At 45.7% G+C, this 18094-nt stretch overlaps 1 protein-coding gene across 1 annotated transcript; it reads left to right on the forward strand.

Annotated features, from left to right (window-relative positions):
* Window positions 1-782: 782 nt before the first annotated feature.
* C1H1orf53 (chromosome 1 C1orf53 homolog) lies at window positions 783-8838 on the forward strand. Its single transcript, XM_001110794.5, has 3 exons — window positions 783-4309; window positions 7277-7378; window positions 8617-8838. The coding sequence occupies exons 1-3, from the start codon at window positions 4046-4048 to the stop codon at window positions 8686-8688; spliced, it is 438 nt and encodes a 145-aa protein (XP_001110794.1). The 5' UTR covers window positions 783-4045; the 3' UTR covers window positions 8689-8838.
* The last annotated feature ends 9256 nt before the right edge of the window (window positions 8839-18094 follow it).

The raw sequence follows: 18094 nt of genomic DNA on the forward strand, positions 1-18094 counted from the left end.
AGCAGTGCTCTAGGCATGTAACACTAGTGAAGTCACATCCACTGTGAAGTCGGCAGAGATTTGCTGGACTTGCAAATAGAAATGGTTATAATTCCCAAAAGAATTTTCTAAGACCAGCTCTGTGAAACAAAGTGTGCCATTGGATGTCCGATTAAATGAAACAAAGATTCCCTATAGGCAACCTTAGGGGCATGTAACATTTGCTCTCAATCATAAGAATTGATAGTGAAAATCCACTCTACATGGAGCATGACATGTCATAACACACCATTCGGGTATTTAGAAAACATCAAATACATAATCAGTGTCCAAATGGAAGTGTGCAAAACCGGCAGTAAATGGACAAGAAGTCTGTTGGTAGCTCTGTGGTTCCAGCAATAATTTGTCCACTATCAGCTCAATACATTCATAATTCATTAAAAGGTAACACTTAAAGTCAAAGGCAGCATCTCAAGGGCTTAGATCAGATCATTTAATAATATATGCATCTGTCTTATTTGTCAGTAAAATAGGTCATTTTATTTAATAATATAATTCAATAAGATTTCAGATTTAGTATCTCTTTCACTTAGTTTTTTACAGAAATATTTGCAACAATACATATTTTCAAATATGCAATACTACGTATAGAAATTTAATATTAAAATTTCATGACATATTTGTCCAGTAATTAGGAATATGTATTTGAGAATAAAAAACTGCTGACTCATTTATCCATTCAAAAATTCATTATTCATTATTCACCTTGTACCGTAATACTTTCTGCAGAAGTACAAGTTGGGCTGTGGAGATAAAAAGATGAAAATGACATGTTCCCTATTATGACCTGTTGGGAAAACAATGCAAAAAAATACAAAAAGTTGAAATGGCACAAATAATTGTGAGAAATCAAAGGAAGGCTTTTAGAGGGGACAGAGGAACATAAAAAAACTTTAAAAATGAACTTTTAAATACTAAATATTAAAAAGGACTGGGTGGGCTGGCGGAATTTTCTTTGCTTTTGAAAGTCACGCTATAGTGGTCTTTTGTGAATTGTATCCTCAGCATTAATACAGGCCATTTTCAGCAATAGATTTGGATTGGTTGCCCAGAGGCAGATCCAGGGATAGACCCTGATTGGCTTAAGTATAATCTATACTCAAAAGACTGGTTCTGAAATGGGCACATGATAAAGATATGGCTGACAGGACGAGGACCAGAAAGGATGAAACCATGGGAGCTGTCTGCAGCTATATTTCACCAATGAGAAAAATGCCTGCCTGAAAAGAGAATTAGCATTGAAGAGGCTAAGCAGAAAAATGAAAACCAAGCCCTGTTGAATCCTGAATCAAGTCATGCTTCATGGTTATATGAGCAAACACATTCGTTTTATTGTAACCCGATTGAGTTGTGTAATCTGTATCTTGCAACCTAGAGAGTCCTAACATACCTATTTAAAAATTAATATCAATGAAATCTAGGGGAATGCATTTCTCTGATCTCCCCACCTCCAACATAACAAGCATGTTCAATATTAACACAAATATCCCAAATGATATAATCAATGTTATATTACATTGATTGTAATATTATTTTACATGTAATATTACATTACATGTTACACACAGAGTTGTGGCACAAAATGACTCTTTCTAGGGCAAATCTAAATGTAAATACTTTGTAAATAAAGTTCAAACTTTATGCAACACTCTAAGGTGGGACTTAGTACCCCAATTTCATACAGTTTCGTCTACTATGAGCACAGAGAATCTGAGAAATAAGCACACGATAGAATAAGCTAAGGGTAAAGCCCTGAGGAGGCTTTCTAAAACAAGAGACATAATGAATGAAAGTTACTTGGTGAGAAATGACATGGACTCTAAAGTATGAAGATCAAATGAAAATTGAAGGGGGCAGGTAATCTATTCAACATCTAAATGATAATGGGAATGGAGAAGACAGAAAAAAAGAAGTTTTTGGTTAATTCAGTAATCTGCTTTACCAAATAATCCGAAATTCATTTCTACATCTCTTTAAAATTGCTGTTTTTAGGCCAGGCGTGATGGCTCACACCTGTAATCACAGCACTTTGGGAAGCAGAGGTGGGAGGAGCCCTTGAATCTAGGAGTTCAAAAGCAGCCTGTGCAACACTGGGAGACCCCATGTCTACAAATAAAAAATTAGCCAAGCATGGTGGCACACACCTGTAGTTCCAGCTACTCGGGAGGCTGAGGTAGGAGGATGACTTGAAATCAGGAATTAGAGAGTGCAGTGAGCTATGATTGCACCACTGCACTCCAGCCTGGGCAACAGAGTGAGACTCTGTCTCAAAAAAAATAAAATTAGTTTTTAAATTTTGAAATAATTATAGGTCCACATGCAGTTGCAGATATGGTACTGTATTTACTTCACCCAGTTTCCCCCAATGCTCACACCTTAATGCTAACAGTACAATATGAAAACCAGGAAGTTGACATTAAAACAACGTATGTATAGCTCCATGGCATCTTATCACATATAAATTTGTGTAATCATCATGGTCAAGATAAAGAATTATTCTGTTACCCACAAGATCTCTGTTGTTCAAGCCCTTTACAGTCACTAACACCCTCTCATCTCCACCAAAAGAATTTCATGTAACAATACGTACTCTTCCTAGATAAGATAGTTCTATTATTTTCTATTTAAATATGGTCTAGTCTATTTCATTCCTGTAAAATGCTGTCTCTACCCTTTGAATCGATGACATGGCCTATTAGTGGATCCTGATCCTTAATTTTAAAGACAATGCAATAAATTAATTTTAGGTTTTTGTTGGTGCGGGGACCTGACTTATGGTGAATGTGAGTAACATCACAGTTGTTCATTTTTGGTGATCTCAAGTTTGGTCCCACTCTTCCGCAGCTTTCCCTAGGGTCCCTCCTTCGCTTTCCAGATTTTAAACTCTCCTCAGATTACTAAACAGTCTCCAGATCCTAATTTTTTATTCCAACAAAAAGAAAACCAATTTGCAAAACAGAATTCCAATTTATTAATTCACTGAGATTTTTAATGAACCAATAGGATTGTTTCGATCAGCTCCTGCTAAGATTTAAGAAAATGACAATATGACTACAGGGTTGCATGGTAAACACAGAAACCAAAAAAACACATAGTGATGGTCTATAGTGGTTTAGTCACCTTTCTCCTATACAGCTGAAGAATCAACTTTTGTCCTCAAAGATAAATTCCTGCCCTCAGTTCTTCAATACTGAAGAGCACTAACAAAATTGGTACTCTTCAGCCCTCCTTTTCTTGAAACCCAGACTGGGGGTAGGAAGAAGGGGTGGTGTTAATTTAATGCTAACACCTGAAATTACCTCCTGGGCTTGCGATAATTTTCTCAAATTCAATTCTGTGACGGTATCAAGATAACTTTCAACTATCAGAAAGGAAAAAGGGTTTTAGTTTTGATTTTGTAACTATTCAGCAACATGAACACAACACCTTTTCTTATTCAGTGTACGATTTTACTTTTGGCCCTTATTTTAGGGTGGGCCAAAGAACCAAGCAAAGAAGGCTCCACTTCCACCTTTATTCGTATCACATATTACCTGGAAACACTCAGCCTTTTCTGGATAGGCCCAAGGTGGTGATTCACAAACCTCAGGTCTTTTGATCACTTCCTGTTATCTTAACAGTAGTGGAGATTATACTGAATGATCCCAAGTCCAGTTTGACATGAGAAAAAATGTCAACCTTTCAGCTGGGTGGGCGTGGGGGGAGAAGAAGAAGAGCTTAGAATTCAAGTCCAAAGATGTGGAAACAGCAGGCTCTTCCCCGTCCTGGCAGCTCATTAGAGCCTCGTTAGCTGCCTTAAAAGCCCATTTTATTTCCGCAACGGGCCCGGTGGTGAAGGCAGAAGGCTCAGTCCGTGGGCCTCCACCTGCTCCCCTGGCAGCGCAAACCGACCCCACGCAGCGGTGGCCACGAGCTGCCCAAGACCGGCTCGCCGGGCTCAGGCCCGCGTTGGTCGCCCCTCCGGGGCCCAGCGCCGGGTGCTCCGCCTCCCAAGACCGGCGGCGGCATGGCGGCCAGGCAGATCTGGGCACTGGCGGGTCCCGCGCTCTGGAGGCAACCTCCCGCCGCCCCACCGCCAGCACCTCTCTGGGTCCGAGCTGGGTTCCGACAGCAGCTCAGTTTAACCCTCTACTCTGCTAACGAGGAAAACTGCGGCGGCTCCGCGCCCGGCACGCCGAGTAGGCCGGAGAAAGCGGCGAGGCCTTCGGTGAGCGAAGAGTTAACGGTGGCGGAGCGACGGATCGCAGAGCTGCACGCTGCCGCCTGCGCGGTGAGACCCCCTCCTGCCCGCCCCGCCCCGCCCCGCCCCGCCCCGCCCCGCCCCGCCCCCGCCGCGGCCGCCCGGGGCTCGGCGCGCCTGCGCATCCCGGGCCTCTCCGGACCCGAAGGCCGCCGGGCAGAGGCAAGAGTTGCTGGACGCCGGTGCTGTCCTGCCTCGGGCGACACGCGGCAGGCACACTAGCTTCCAGCTCCGACCTTTTCGCGGGAAAACTGGCCACAGTTCGCGTTCTAGACAAAGGGTTTATTTACCCTGTATCTGTCTTGAGTATGAGTGTGATTGGTTTTCCAATCAGCGTCCGAGCTAAACTCCGGTCGCGGTGTAGGACCCACTGCCGGTGCACTCTTTTGTGGTGTATGTGTGTGTGTTGCGGAAGGGGGTGTCAAGGAATTGATGGAGAAAGTGGAGAGACTGAGAAGTCACAACAAAAATGTGTGTTTTTCTGCATTGTCAGTTGAACACTTAGCCATCCAGTGATTCTTAAAAATGAAAAAAATAAGACATTGACACATTTATTTTAATTTTTCCATTGGCTTCTTGTCCTTTCTCTTAACTCTTAGCGGGCGGAGTAGAGGGAACTACAATCTGGCGTTTGTAGACACTCGAGCTGTTTTCTCTTGTTTTGCGGATTTGACAATTGCCTGTTAGTACCAGTATCTAAACTTCTCTCCCTTTACGCCTTCTAACACAGTCTGCGTGAGTTTAAAGGCAGCTTGGTTATGTTATTACCTTTACAAAAGAAACAGAAAAAAAGAGAAACTGACTAAAGATAGAAAAGAAGTATGAAATGAACCCATTTAATAAGCTGTGTGTGTGTGCCTCCAGTACTTGATGGGACTGATATTATGTGGTATGACTTAAGCCAAAGGGGTAGAGAAGAAAATCTCAGAGCTTACCTCAAATTGACTTATTTCAGTAATGACAGTTAGTAGGCCCTGAGAATCCATGTCGGTCTGACCCGTTCAAGTGTTGAAACTGAATAAAGACTCATCAGGAAGTGACTGGCAGCTTTTGATTGTTCTTGGTTATGCTCTCCTTTAAAAAAAAAAAAAAAAAAAAGTATGTAATTTGTTCTCATAATTCACCATATAGATATGGTAGATATTAAAGAAAAATTTCATTCTCTTTAGAGCAAACACCAGTATCATGTGAAGAAATTTTCAATCAGCCTAGGGAAGGAAAGGAACTTTTTCTCACTCGGGAAATCCACACTTGTTTCATCATGTCAGTATCACAGGTTAAATGACTATCCAGGAGACCATAAAGTAAGCCCAGTAAATAACAAGCTGCTTGTTTTTCTTTTTCGACAAATCAGAGCCCCCTCACGATGGTCCTTCTTCCAGCCTCAAGGCAGATAGCTCTCTTACCTTTCTCTGGGTACCGATGCGCATCACTGAACATCTTGCTCTCCAGTCAAACTGTCAGCACCCTTGCCTCATCTTTGTCTGTGGCCACCATTACGTGACGCTCATTTACTGAGGACAAATTAAGTTTTTGTGGGCAGCCAGCAAGCTCAGAGGTGCTCAATCAACATGGAAAGCTGTAGAGCAGGCGCATGCGCAGGAGCAATCTGTTAGGCTTCCAGGTTGCCAGATAATTGCCCTCAGAAGACTCCCAGAAGCTATGAAAAGTGAAAAGAAGCCTGCTACAGAGTTCCTGGTGTTTTTTTGTTTTTCTTCCAAGTCTCCAAACAGGAGCTTTGTAAATAAATAAAGAAGTGAGGTCCTGACAATCGGTCATTCTAAGCTAGTGCTGAGTGCTCCTGATTTCCTGTAATCTGCTTCTGTGGTCCCACTGGATTTGGGAAGCCTCTCTCAGACCAGCCTTGGGACTTGCTTGGATTTCTGCTGCCCTGCCCTGCTCTACCTTTGCTGGAATGCATTAGGGTGAGACTAGACTTAACTGTGCCTGTCCTTTTGCTACACACTTTATTCATGAAACATTGGGTTAAAACCTCAACCAGAATAAAATATTCTGCCATTAAATAAGACACTGAAGAAGTTGTTGGTGGTTCATACAAAGTGTGTTTGTCATAAGATATGCAAGTTTCATGTGTATTTTAATGAAAAAGGCTCTGTACAAGATTGATACACACTGAGTTACTGCGTGGTAAAAAGGTTATATAAAAAGTACATGGGAACTTTCCTCTACAAAAACCCAAGGCTAAGTAATATCATCCACACGACCCAAATCCACAGAAAAGGTTGTGTTATTTACTTTTCCCTTCCCACAAAGTACTTGAGACGCCTTTTTAAGTCATGTTTGAATGTAGATAGAATATACTTCCTTGACATTTGAAATAGTACAATAAAAGTTTCTTTTGATCAAACTTGTCAAAGCAGTGAGAGTTAATATGTTAAAACAATACTTTTTTTTCACTTAAAAATACAACTAATAACACACCAGCAAAAAAAAAAAATAGTATAAAATGTGCAATGAAGTAACACATGAAGGTAAAGAAAGTGTTCAATAATAGCAAAGGTAATACTTTTCTATAAGGACCGTTGGTTTTGATTAGCGCCTTTTCTGTAAGTTTAAATCATTATCCACATATTTTAAGTACTGAAATTCCAACTGCAACTTCTGAGTGAAAGTTCATTTTCAGCCTCTTAAGCTCTTAAAATCATTTAAATCACCTGTTATTAAGCTTGTTACCTAGAAACCAAATGAAAAATATCAGAGCAGTGGCTACATAGTTATTAGGTACAGAGGAGTTCTTGTTTTTCCATCAACTTCTCATTTTTCTCAAACTGTATATTTTCTCCTTATGTCACATAAAGTTGGATTGTATATAATGCTGGAGTGCTTTTGGTCTTTAATTGCAAGTGCCACTAAAACTGCTGGGAAGAAGTTTAATATTGTTTAAAATTTTCTGCAGTATTTTATGAGTAGACATAATGGTGAGGAGATATGATGAATATTGAGATTAATGAATTGTTTCATTTTATTGCACTTCAGGCTGGCCAGCTAAACTATGTGGATCCAGCTACTGGCTATGTGGTGCTCACACAGATTGCCCACTTGCAAAGAGGTGAATGTTGTGGCTCTGCTTGCAGACATGTGAGTAGCAATTCTCGCATTACAGCAGCAGTTTGCGGTGCTTCTGTAACTTCGTAAATACCTATTATTTGAACAACAAGTCAAATAAAAAAGCCAAATAGACCTGGAGCGCACTTTTTACAAGCTACTTTAGCCAACGACAATGAAGTCCTTAGTACCAACGTAGGACCTTTAAAGTTAATGGAATTTTGTAAAATTTCACTGTGAGCATCAATTCCTTGAAATGCTGTGATTTGAAATTCATGGGAGCTCTTTATTACAAGGAAACTTTTCATGGGGTTTCAAATAAGTTGTTTTCATTAGGCAAGTACAAAGAGGGCAGGAAAAGAAATCTAGAATGTTGCAAACTAGGTCCCTCTTCTTTATTAGTTGAATAAATAGAAACTCACCCAGCATTGAGAGGTAGGTTTCCTTCAGATAATGATTTTTTCTTTTCTTCTTTTCTTCCTTCACTCCCTCCCATTTTTCCTCCTGTCTCTCTCTCTCTCTTTCTCTCTCTCCCCCCCTGCCCACCCTTCCTCTCTCTGGTTCTTCCTGTGGCTTTTTTCCAGTCTGTGTTTGAAATAACTGTGAAACAAGATTGTACCGCATGTAGTGCCTATACATTTCCTAAAATGTTTATTTCAATAGGTACCTCTCTATGTTCACTAATTAAGATAAACTAACTTCTCCTTCCCTATTATAAGCAAAAAATAAATGGAAATGGGTTCTTCACTATTACTTTTTAAAGGCAAAGTGGTGAGGTAAATTGTTATCGGTCAAGATTATAAACAGTAACAACCTCTGTTTACAGAATACTTTGTATGTTTTGGTGCAAGAAGGTGTAATTTCCTTTAACTGGCCACTCTATAATTAAAGAATAGACACTAAATGCATGTATTAACTATACCCAGGATTAAAAATTAAACCTTCCATTTTATGTATGTTCCTGTGCCCTTAGCTGTTTCTAATCAAATGCCTAAGAGCTTTTTGTAAATTGAGGACTTGAGGATTTTCTAAAAGTGGATTTTTTTGACAGTAAAATTCTTAAATTTGGAAGGATGAATTTAGGAAATGGTTCTTGGATGCTAATTAGGACCATTTGCCTGAGGTTGCCAATATTCTCTTAGTCTTCAGGACCTGATAGATCAAATGATCTATATAAAATTGTTAACAGTCTCTCTTTGTCACCATGAGAAGTCTGCTTTTTCAAGATGATTGTTAAATATTTAGTAATAATTTGTTTTTATCTTCTGCAGTGTCCGTATGGTCAAGTCAATGTTAAAGATCCATCTAAAAAGAAGCAATTCAATTCATATTTTTATGTTTGACAACAATTTCATCTCTGTTCTCTAACTGTGCTTGTATTTTTAAAAAAATAAAGCCCTAATTCAGAATTGCTGGGTTATTAGTTTTGAACACTAGTTTAATCCTAAATACATATATTAAAAGAACATCAATAAAATGAAAAAGCTAACAAATGTTTGTGTGTTTCTGAAATGGCACATTGATAGTTATTTTCCTTTCTTTTTGCTTCATTATCAGACACATATGTTGAAGAAAGAAAATAATGGCTGTTCCACTAAATAAATAGTAGCAATCGGGTCACATTAGTAGCTCTTGGTTTTTCTTAGCCTCCGTTCTCCTACTGTTTTCTCATTCAGTGTTAGCAATCCAAGGGAGGTTGCTGGCAAATAGAAGAGTTTTAATATATTCTTCATTTTATTTATATCTTGAGCTATATGGAGATTGATATAATATATCGTGCAGCATATGAATGCCCAAGAAGTGCCGCCCTGCATCAAGAAATGCTCTCATCTTCCATCTGTTCTTTCAATAAAAACTTTAAATCATTTTGACTTGAGGGTTAGGCAGCTGAAGATGTGTCACTTAGACCATCCTTTCTTTTGTCCCCCACCCTTTCCTCCTGTATTTCTTTTGGCATTTCCTAGGCAAACCTATCTTTGAACATTTTATTAGCTGTACACTTTTCATTCACTGCGGTGATGCCGGTGGGCATCAGTCTCCAGCCTGAGTCAGGAGCTTACATGAGCTTCTTTCCACACCTTCCCTGCTTCCTATGAGGATAGCAGTCCCCAGGAAGCCCTTTCCTAACCAGTTGCAGCTGCTCAGAAAAATGAGGCTGCTGCCCACTTGGAAGACTGGCTTTGCCCAGAGCTGACTCCCAGCCTTCCCTCAGTGAATCTGAAAGGTTCTTGGACATCTCAGGGGTCTGCCTCAGGTTCTGCCTGTGGCCCAAATAACAGCTCTAGAAATCTTAAGCAAACAAAATGTTTTGGTACCTTCTCCCACATTCAATTCAAAATAAAAGCCATTTTTAACCGTGAAATAAGCGAGAAGAAGCCCAATAAGGTTCTAATTTTCCTCTTGATTATGTCTTTTTTTTTTTTTAATGTCAACTATTAAAATGTCTCCCCAAATTGTTGCCTTTTTTTGTGCCCTACTTTTACTGGTGCTCTAACCATGGTGCCCTCAGTAACACTGCCCATGAGCCCTGAGAGGTAACAGCAGGATGTAAAAGAGTGGTGTCTGTGGACTGGTACTGTCCTATCTGGAAACTACTTTGAGAGGAGTAGGAGAAGGTGATCAGCATTGTGATCATTGAAGCAGTTTTCCAGAAAAGCATAGGGCTTCCTGGGAGCCAGTTTCCTTTCCATTTTTTGGTCAAGAAGCAACCCCAGTTCCATGTTTTCTGCTCGATTTGAAGATTAACAAGGCCATTTTCTGTGTGGGGCATAGATAATGTTTCTTTAGCAGCCCCCCAAGACAGAAGAGTCTAAAATGTCGTCTTCCTGGAGAATAGGGGAACGAACAAAGGAAGTTCATTTTGAAAAGGGGTCTGAGGTAAGACTGTTCTGAGAAAGCCCCTTAGCAGGTGGAAAGATGCCTCCTTCCTCTTGGCAGCTCTTGCCTCTTCCCAGTGCTCTCCCTGTAGTAGGAAACTGGCCGAAAAAGAAAGGATGTTCATCACGGAGGACCCTTATGTGGGACGTTTGTAATTCTTCTCGGCAATTCTTCCTGGCAGAACTTCAAGCCTTAAGGGCAACAACAGCAAAGGAGCCGCTGGGGGGCTGCGGCTGGGACTAGGGAAGAGAGATGCTCATAGTCTTCCCTGCTCCTGGATCCAGAAGGAGGGCTGAAGTTTGCTGTAGTTCTAGAGTGATACATGTGAACAACATGTTAGGGGTGGCAGCGGGGGCGGGTGCTTCCACATTAAATACAATATGGCCACATAAATGGGTCTCCTGTAAGAGCTTTAAGCTATATTGTATTCGCACATTGTAAAGTAAAATTCAGGTTTCTTATTAGGTGTATATATACAAACACATGTGGATGCCAAGAAATAGAGACTTACTTAGAGACTTTAGAGTTTAAATCAACTCTGGTGCTGCTTCACTTTCAAGGTTTCTGGAGACTCCTTCTGCCCCAGGGTGCAATAAATCAAGGGAAATTGATTTTTAGGTTGTTTCGTATGTGAAACGACCCAGCGAAAACCGGGAATCTTGTTGTGAAGGTTATCAGGGTGGGATGTGAAGACAGATCCCTGCAGCGTTGATTCTCGCAGCAGGTGGATCATGATGCACACTCCTCTCTCTTCAAGAAGCAGCACTGCCCCCACTGTTTATACAGAGCAGGGAAGAGAAGGGCTTTTATTTTTTCAAGTAAAATTTAAGGTTCCCAAACAGGGTGTGTTTGAAACAGCGCCCTTAGAAGTGGAGGCACTCTCTGGGCCTGGCACGTGTCTTTGTTCCAGAGCAGCACCCGTTCTCCAAAGGCATTGGCAAAGTCTGTTCCACACACACGGTTCCACTGTCAGAAATCTGCGAATCTTAGATTTGTCTCCAGGCAAGACTGGGGAAGAGAGCTCACTACCAGACAAATGGCAATTGGCATGTTGTCTTCCTATGAGCACTTTGAGATCCCACAGCCCCTGGCTAGTGCAAAAGGAACCTCGCCCTCCACTCCTTGCTGACACCTGCCATTTCATCTTTTCTAACATTCAAGCCATGGCTTGAGTTTGTGGATTGGATGTCTATGGTGGAGGAGTGAAAAATCGGTGCTATTTTTTCACTACCATGCAAAAATTAAGACATAATCCTGGATGCCAAAACTATCCCCTCCCCTCATTAAAAAAGTAAGATATTTAAGTCGGGGGTGGAGGGGAGAGAAAGTCTACATCCTATTTCGCCAGTCTCTCTGAAGAGCCTAATTTCTGAGAAATAGGTTGTGGAAGAACCCGTAACTATCTTTAGCCAGAGACTGAGCTATCCCTGGAATGTCCAGCGTACCCTGGACCTCTGGGTGCTCTGATGTGTGCTGGGGTGCCCAGGGCACTGGGTTGACCTCTGTCCCCATAAACAGCTTCGAGGTTGGGCTCATGACACAAAACGCACAGATTCACGTGGCTTTCCTTTCTGGCACTGCAGGCATAAAAGACAGTGTTAACCAAGGAATCGTGGACGCTAGAGGAATTGGGAGAGCTTTAACGACCACATCCTCCAAGCAGAAATTTGTATTCAAAAGTGTGAGCTTCGGTGTGCGTTTCAGTGTGAGTGCGCCTGCGTGTGTGTGTGTGTGTGTGTGTGTGTGTGTGTGTGTGTGTGTGTGTAGAATGGATGTCGTTACCAAATACCTAAAACGGTATTGGACCGCAAAGAGGTTAAGCCCGGTTGCTTTAGACAGGGATGAGTTGAAAGCACCCAAGAGTTTTTGGGTGGGTATCGCCGTCCATCCATTCGATGGCCTCGCTGATGAGCATAGAAGATGAACCCGGGAGGACTGTCTTTTCCTGGCTGCGAAACCTGACCGATATAGGGGATATTCTAGAAGAAAGAGCTAAGGAGGCCAGGGCGGAACGAGGAAAGTCAGGCGTGGGGGAGATTGAAAGGTAAACTGGTGGGACTGACCGGGCTGGTGGGACTAGTTAGCGAAGCCAAATGTTTGGGTAGGAAGAGAGATCTTGTAGGAGGTACTCCGAGCGACATTCCTGAATTTGGGATGAAAAGAGAAAGCCAGGGAGCTCGGGTTCCCAGCTTCTGGTCTGTTCCTTACCGACCCTAAAATGTATGGCAGAGCTTGTGGGGCAGGCGTGGAGGCGGCGTCCACCCCCACGTGCCCCACGTGCAGCCGCAATCCCACGCGGTTTTCGCAAGCGGCTTGGAGGCAAGCGGGCGTCCCCCCACCCCGCCCACTGCGCCCTGGACCCAAGCCACGCACCGCCAAGGAGTAGCTATGGTGGCACGTGGAGGAGGGGCGGGTAGGCAGGGCGGCACCATCACCCGGACCAGCATCTTGGAGCGGCCAATCTCACTGCTCATATTCTCCTCCCCACTCGTGTGGGAGCCTTGCTGTAATCCCCCGCCTCCCCATCTCAGACTGTGAGGGGCGCACCGGGTGGGGGAATGGGTAAATAACTGGCCCAAGGCCCAGCTTCCCGGTTCTCCCTCCACTTTCCCGCTGCCTGACTGCGCGCCGGGCAACGCAGCCCCTCGGGAACCTGACACAAGGTAATGTGGCCTCCACCCCGTCCCAGGTCTGGCTGCATCCCCTCGAACCCTTGCCTGCCCGGGTCCAAGTGCGGATTTTCTCCCGGAAGGTTAACCACCACCCCCATCCCCTAGCCGGGGCCCGGGAGGAAGAGATGCCCCGGCTCTCCTGTTGACCCCGCCGCAAACGCCGACTTCGAGCGCAGAATACTCCCCAGAGTGTTGGGTTCTTGATACCCAGCCCGGGAGCGCGGAGAGTGAAGGAGGGACCGGGAGGGGAAGGCGGGGACGCGGTGGGTGAACAATCAATGGCTTAGCCTAGTTTCCCCGCAGGAGCTACCGCCCATCCACCGTCTATGCAGGCACCAGCTGGCGGCAGCATCTTTTAGGTACAAGCTGCAGGGAGGCAAAAGCTGGCTGGGGGGCCGGGAGCCCAGGGCATGCCGCGGGACTCCAGCCCCCCTGCTGCGCCCCAGCCTCAAGATGCTCTGGGCTTTATGAGGTTGAGTTACCGCCGAGTCCTCCATTAACACCTCCTCTGATTATTGAGAGGCTGGAAGGGCTGAACGCAGCCTCAGAGCGTTTCTCTGGGCACTGGCCCACGTCTGTGCCCTCTGCCCACCCCTTCTTCCTCCCCCTCCCGATTTGGAAGCATAAACAGAAAATAAAAGACAGGTGGAGAGAGCTAAGGGTCAGAGGTGAGGGAATCAGATCAACTCCAATGGGGTGGGGGAGAGAGAGAAGGGAGAAATTAATTTTCATCCAACGCTTTATTTATTTATTTGGATTAACAGAGGGACCCTCAGCGAGACTCGAGGACTGACCCGCACCTCTGGCCGCCGCCTCCCGCCTTTCCTCGCCGAGAACCGAGTTCTAGTGGGGGAAACGTCTGACATCTGGACCTCAAGGTAAGACCCTGATGGAGATGTTTTAGTCGGAGTAGTTTTCTGTCCTCGGAGTGCGCCCGGACGGCCGGGAGTTTCAGAGACGTCTTGGGAGCCTACCAGAGGAAGGTCCGGCTTTGCTCCAAGCCGAGTCCCTACCTGAGGTCTCCGCGGGAGGAGCGGTTTGGACGCGCCCCACCGGATGGGAGGAGGTGCTTGGGGAAGCCGGGCAGTACCGCCCGGCTGACGCGCGGCTTTTCTCTGCCAGTGCAACCACCATTACGGCGTGATCCACTCCTTTTCCTCCAAGAATGCTGAACGGTACCACTCTAGAGGCAGGTGAGTTATGTGCCAGGTTCCTTGCGATGTTCTCTGCCCCTTGGGCCAGTGCGTATGTAATGTAAGTGTGTGTGCGTGTGTGTGCGCCTTCGCTGAACGAAGAGGAGTGTGTGTTTGTCTTAAAAATTAAACCGCGCTTCGTAGGCTCAAAAAAACACATTCGTTTTCAGAGTCTCCTGACAGGATTCCTGAAACCTTCGTTTCCCTCTTTGACTGTCTTTCTCTTTGACTTTGCCTTTCTCTTTGACTGTCTTCGACTTTCCTCAGGATCAGGGTCCGGGGCGCCAGGCAGAGGTCCTGGTTCCACTGATCCTCCAGTAGTCAGTGGCTCAAGGGACGCGCTCCCGACCCTCCCCTGAGCTGCTGGGGATGTCTCTTTCTTGGAAGGGATGGAAGGGAGGCCGAGAAGACACCGTTTCTCACCCGGGTAGGGGTTAACTAGAAACTGGCTTCACCCACATTCTTTTGTTGTTGTTCAGTCCTAACCTAGCGCAGCAGTTTCTGCGCCGGATCTCAGCGGACGCAGTGCGGGACTTCTCCCTTTATTTCTGCGGAGCTGAGGGCAGGCGGCGCAACAAATCTCAGGTAAAAGAGCATCAGATTTCAGAAGCGCTGTGTTCTAAACTTGGCGCACGCCCCTTTGGGGAGAAGAGCCCCGGGGCTATAGAGGATAGAGGTTTGAAGGAAGCAAAAGTCGGCGAGAGGCTTTTTGTCACAAAGGGTGAGGGTAGGCAGAGAACGTGCGAAGGGGCAGGGCCTTGGCCGGGGACTACCGCCCAGCGAGAGACTGGCAAGGGTGTGCAGCTGGAGCGTGGCCTCGGGTGCCCCTTTCCAGGCAGCCGAACTCCGCCTGTCCCAGCTCTGCTTGGCTCACTTCCATTTGTCTTGAGGGAGGCCCCTCTAGTAGAACTGAATCAGAAGTGCGCCCGTGTAGCAGCCTCAGTATAGATCTGCCCACCTAGGTGTAGGGGGAAGTTTTACACATAGAGTATTTCAGTCTCCACTATCTGGAGAAAGGCCCCAGCGTGTCCTGGCAATCCTCTCACCTTCCATCCAGCGCAGCCCGGGCATCCAGGGACAGGTGGCATGGCACTGAACGCATGGTTCCGAGCCTCAGGATGACGCTGACGTTTCACTGAGCCTTGGGGTGCTCAGGACACTGCCAGAAGCTGGATACTGTTTTAAGAGTCTCGCCTTTCAAACCAAAGGGGCTCCTTAACCAGCTTAACAGGGTCTGGAGGAAAGGTAACACCTCCTTCTTTAAAGGGCAAACTTAGAGGCACAGAATCATGGCCTCCAAAATTCAGGTAGAAAGAGACCTTAAGTCACCTTTGCTCTCAAAAGATGCACGTTTGTCGGGTTACTTCTTCCCTCTCAACCCTAACTGTCCTGTGGGTTTAATTTCCCTTTCCTCTCCCCTGGGGAGTTCTACTGGGCTCAGGTTCTTTGCCCAGGTAGACCCACCTGAGCCCGCGACAAGGGCGCTGCAGTCTTCTTGACCTTCATAGACATTCTGAGATCTCGAACTCTCAGTTCCACCTACTATGCTCCACTATAGTCTGGCTGTCCACTTTCCTAAAAGTGGCAACAGTAGCGGGATGGGTGCTGTCAGAATAGAAAGGAAAGAAAGCTTAGTGGACTGCGTGTGCTCAATTGTGAGGGAGAGTAGTGTTGGTCAAGGGACCTGCCCCATTATTCCTGGTAGAGCTCTGAATTTAGAGGAGACTTAAGATCCTATCCCCGATGCAGGTTAGAGAGAACCACATGCACCTGTCCCATCAAGTGAGGAAGTGGCGCAGCCCAGGAACTGAAAAAATGAACACTCTAATTTTTATAGAACACTTGTGGGCCATTCAGACTAGAATTTTTTTTTTTTTTTTTTTTTTTTTTTTTTGTGGTCACCAGCCACTGGGCCTCAGCCCCTCTGCTGGAGAGGTGAAAGGAGTACAAAGATGCTCTCTTTATTTAAAGTGCTTAACGTCCTTTGAGAATGAGGAGCGGGGAGCTCTTAGGCAATCTCTCTTGGGGACTCCAAGACAAAAAGTAGAAAACCCAGGGTCACACACCCAATTTGAGGGCATTCCTTCCCACTCTTCATGGGCTTCCTCCTTAGGAACTATGAGAGGAGGCAGGTCTGGACCCATGGGGACCTATTTCTGCAGAGCTAACAAGGACCTCCCAAACTCCAGCAGACCCCCACCCCACCCCCAGCTTTCTCCAGACTTCCTGCATTTGCCGCGAAGGAAGAATCCTGGCAGTTTGCTTCTTTACAGGAAGTAGCAAATGCCACTGAATGCAGGAACTTATAACCTGAGTTTTATAAGAGCAACAATAGCTAGGATTCAACTTGGAAACTGATTGCAGAAGGTGTTCTGCCTTGCCTGTATCTAGATGATTAACAAATACGTGTGGAATCGAAGAATGAATGGATGATTGGAGGGCTTACAAAACCTCTGTGTTTGGCTTCCCTGGAGACTGTAAAGTTCTGGCTTTTTCCTGGAGTTGTTTAACTTTCCCTGCATGCAGTCTCCAAAGTTTTATCTCTTGCAAGGAAACAGTGGTATTCTTGCGTTCTTTGTTGTTGATTTTGCTGAGTAAGGGCAATATGCAACAAGAACCAAAACTAATTTCAAATACCCCCATTTGGGCATTGGGAGAGGGTTTAGCACAGAAACTAGACAAAGTCAGTTGAAGTCCTGTATTTACTTTTTGCTTGGAGCTTCCTTGGGTGAATTGACTGAGGGGATTTCTCAGAGACTCCTCCTCCTCCTACTCCTCCTCCTCTTTCTCCCTCTCCTCCTCCAGCTCTGAGTCAGTTTAGCCTCTGACTTGTGTGAAGGCAATCTGCCCCTTTGTGAGAGGACCTGCTGTCTCTGAAAGGACTGCTGCCCCCAGCCCCTCCTCAGGGCCCTTCTTGTGTGCACGTGGGTTTGAAAAGCTCATTGATTCCCATCCAAAGGGGCTAATTACATTACTTACAGTAAATAGCAGCCCTGCTGTCAGGTATAGCTGCCAAAGTAAGGAGGAGGGGGATGTCTCCAGCTTAGTTCACTTGATTGGCTTCATTTTTGTGTGAAATTGTGTTTTATGAGCTGCATTCTGGCACCCGGAGGACCTAAACTGCGTCCAGTCTGCAAATAACATTATTTTTGACCCTGAGAAAAAAGGAGGGGAAGCAGTAGAGTCTTGAGTTTCATGGAAGAGGCCACTCCAGCAGCCTCAGAAGGCAACGCTTTGGGACAGGAAGTCAGGCTGCTGCACCAGGGGCCGCTTCCTCCCTCGCTTTATTTCTGCCTTCCTTCCTTTCCCTTCTTCTCATCCTCTCCCTTCCTTTTTTCTTTCTTTCTTCTCTCCCTCCCTTCCTCCCTCTTTCCCTGGATTTTCTCCCATGGTCTTTCTAGCTTTGGCCACAGTTCCCTGTCGGGCTCCCCCGGGCGGAGGGAAGCGGGTCTGCGGCTGGACGGCTCTTCTGAGGTGTCTAGGATGTGCCAGGACACAGGCACCGCAGTCCTGGGAAAGGCGGCGGGAAGTAGTGGGGAACGCAGGCTGATGACCCGGACGAAAGGAGCAGAGAGCGGCCCGCGCGTCCTCCTCCCTGGGTAAAGCCACGCTGGTTGCTGCCGCAGCGCTGTGCTTCGGGCCCCTCGGGGGCCTGTGGCCGTTTGAATGAATCGACAATATAAGAGTATTGTGGACACTTTTTAATGGGGCCGGGGAGGGGCCGCCGCTAACGGGAACAGAGGGCGACAGAACAATCCCACCTCTTGTGAGGAGCAGGTCTGCCATTCTGCTTGTCCGTTCTCACCTTCCCCTCCTCCAAGGCAAAGAGTCCCTTTCACACCCTTCTGAGTGTGCGGGTGCGCCCAGTTTTACAAGTCCACTGTCCTGCCAGGGTAGTGGGAGCAGCACGCGATGGGGCTAGCGCCCAGTCCTGCGGGGCAGGCGCCAAGCTCCCGGGAGGCCCCAAGTCGCTTCCTATATTGGCAAGTTTCAAATGAGACATTAGA

This window comes from Macaca mulatta, chromosome 1 (assembly GCF_049350105.2).
Source record: "Macaca mulatta isolate MMU2019108-1 chromosome 1, T2T-MMU8v2.0, whole genome shotgun sequence".
NCBI classification, from domain to species: Eukaryota; Metazoa; Chordata; class Mammalia; order Primates; family Cercopithecidae; genus Macaca; species Macaca mulatta.

Excerpts from the sequence above, each read along its gene's own strand:
- C1H1orf53 (XM_001110794.5), top strand. The coding sequence starts at position 4,046 with ATGGCGGCCAGGCAGATCTGGGCACTGGCGGGTCCCGCGCTCTGGAGG. Across the intron at positions 4,310-7,276 it reads TGCACGCTGCCGCCTGCGCG|GCTGGCCAGCTAAACTATGT; the intron begins GTGAGACCCCCT and ends ATTGCACTTCAG. Across the intron at positions 7,379-8,616 it reads GTGGCTCTGCTTGCAGACAT|TGTCCGTATGGTCAAGTCAA; the intron begins GTGAGTAGCAAT and ends TATCTTCTGCAG.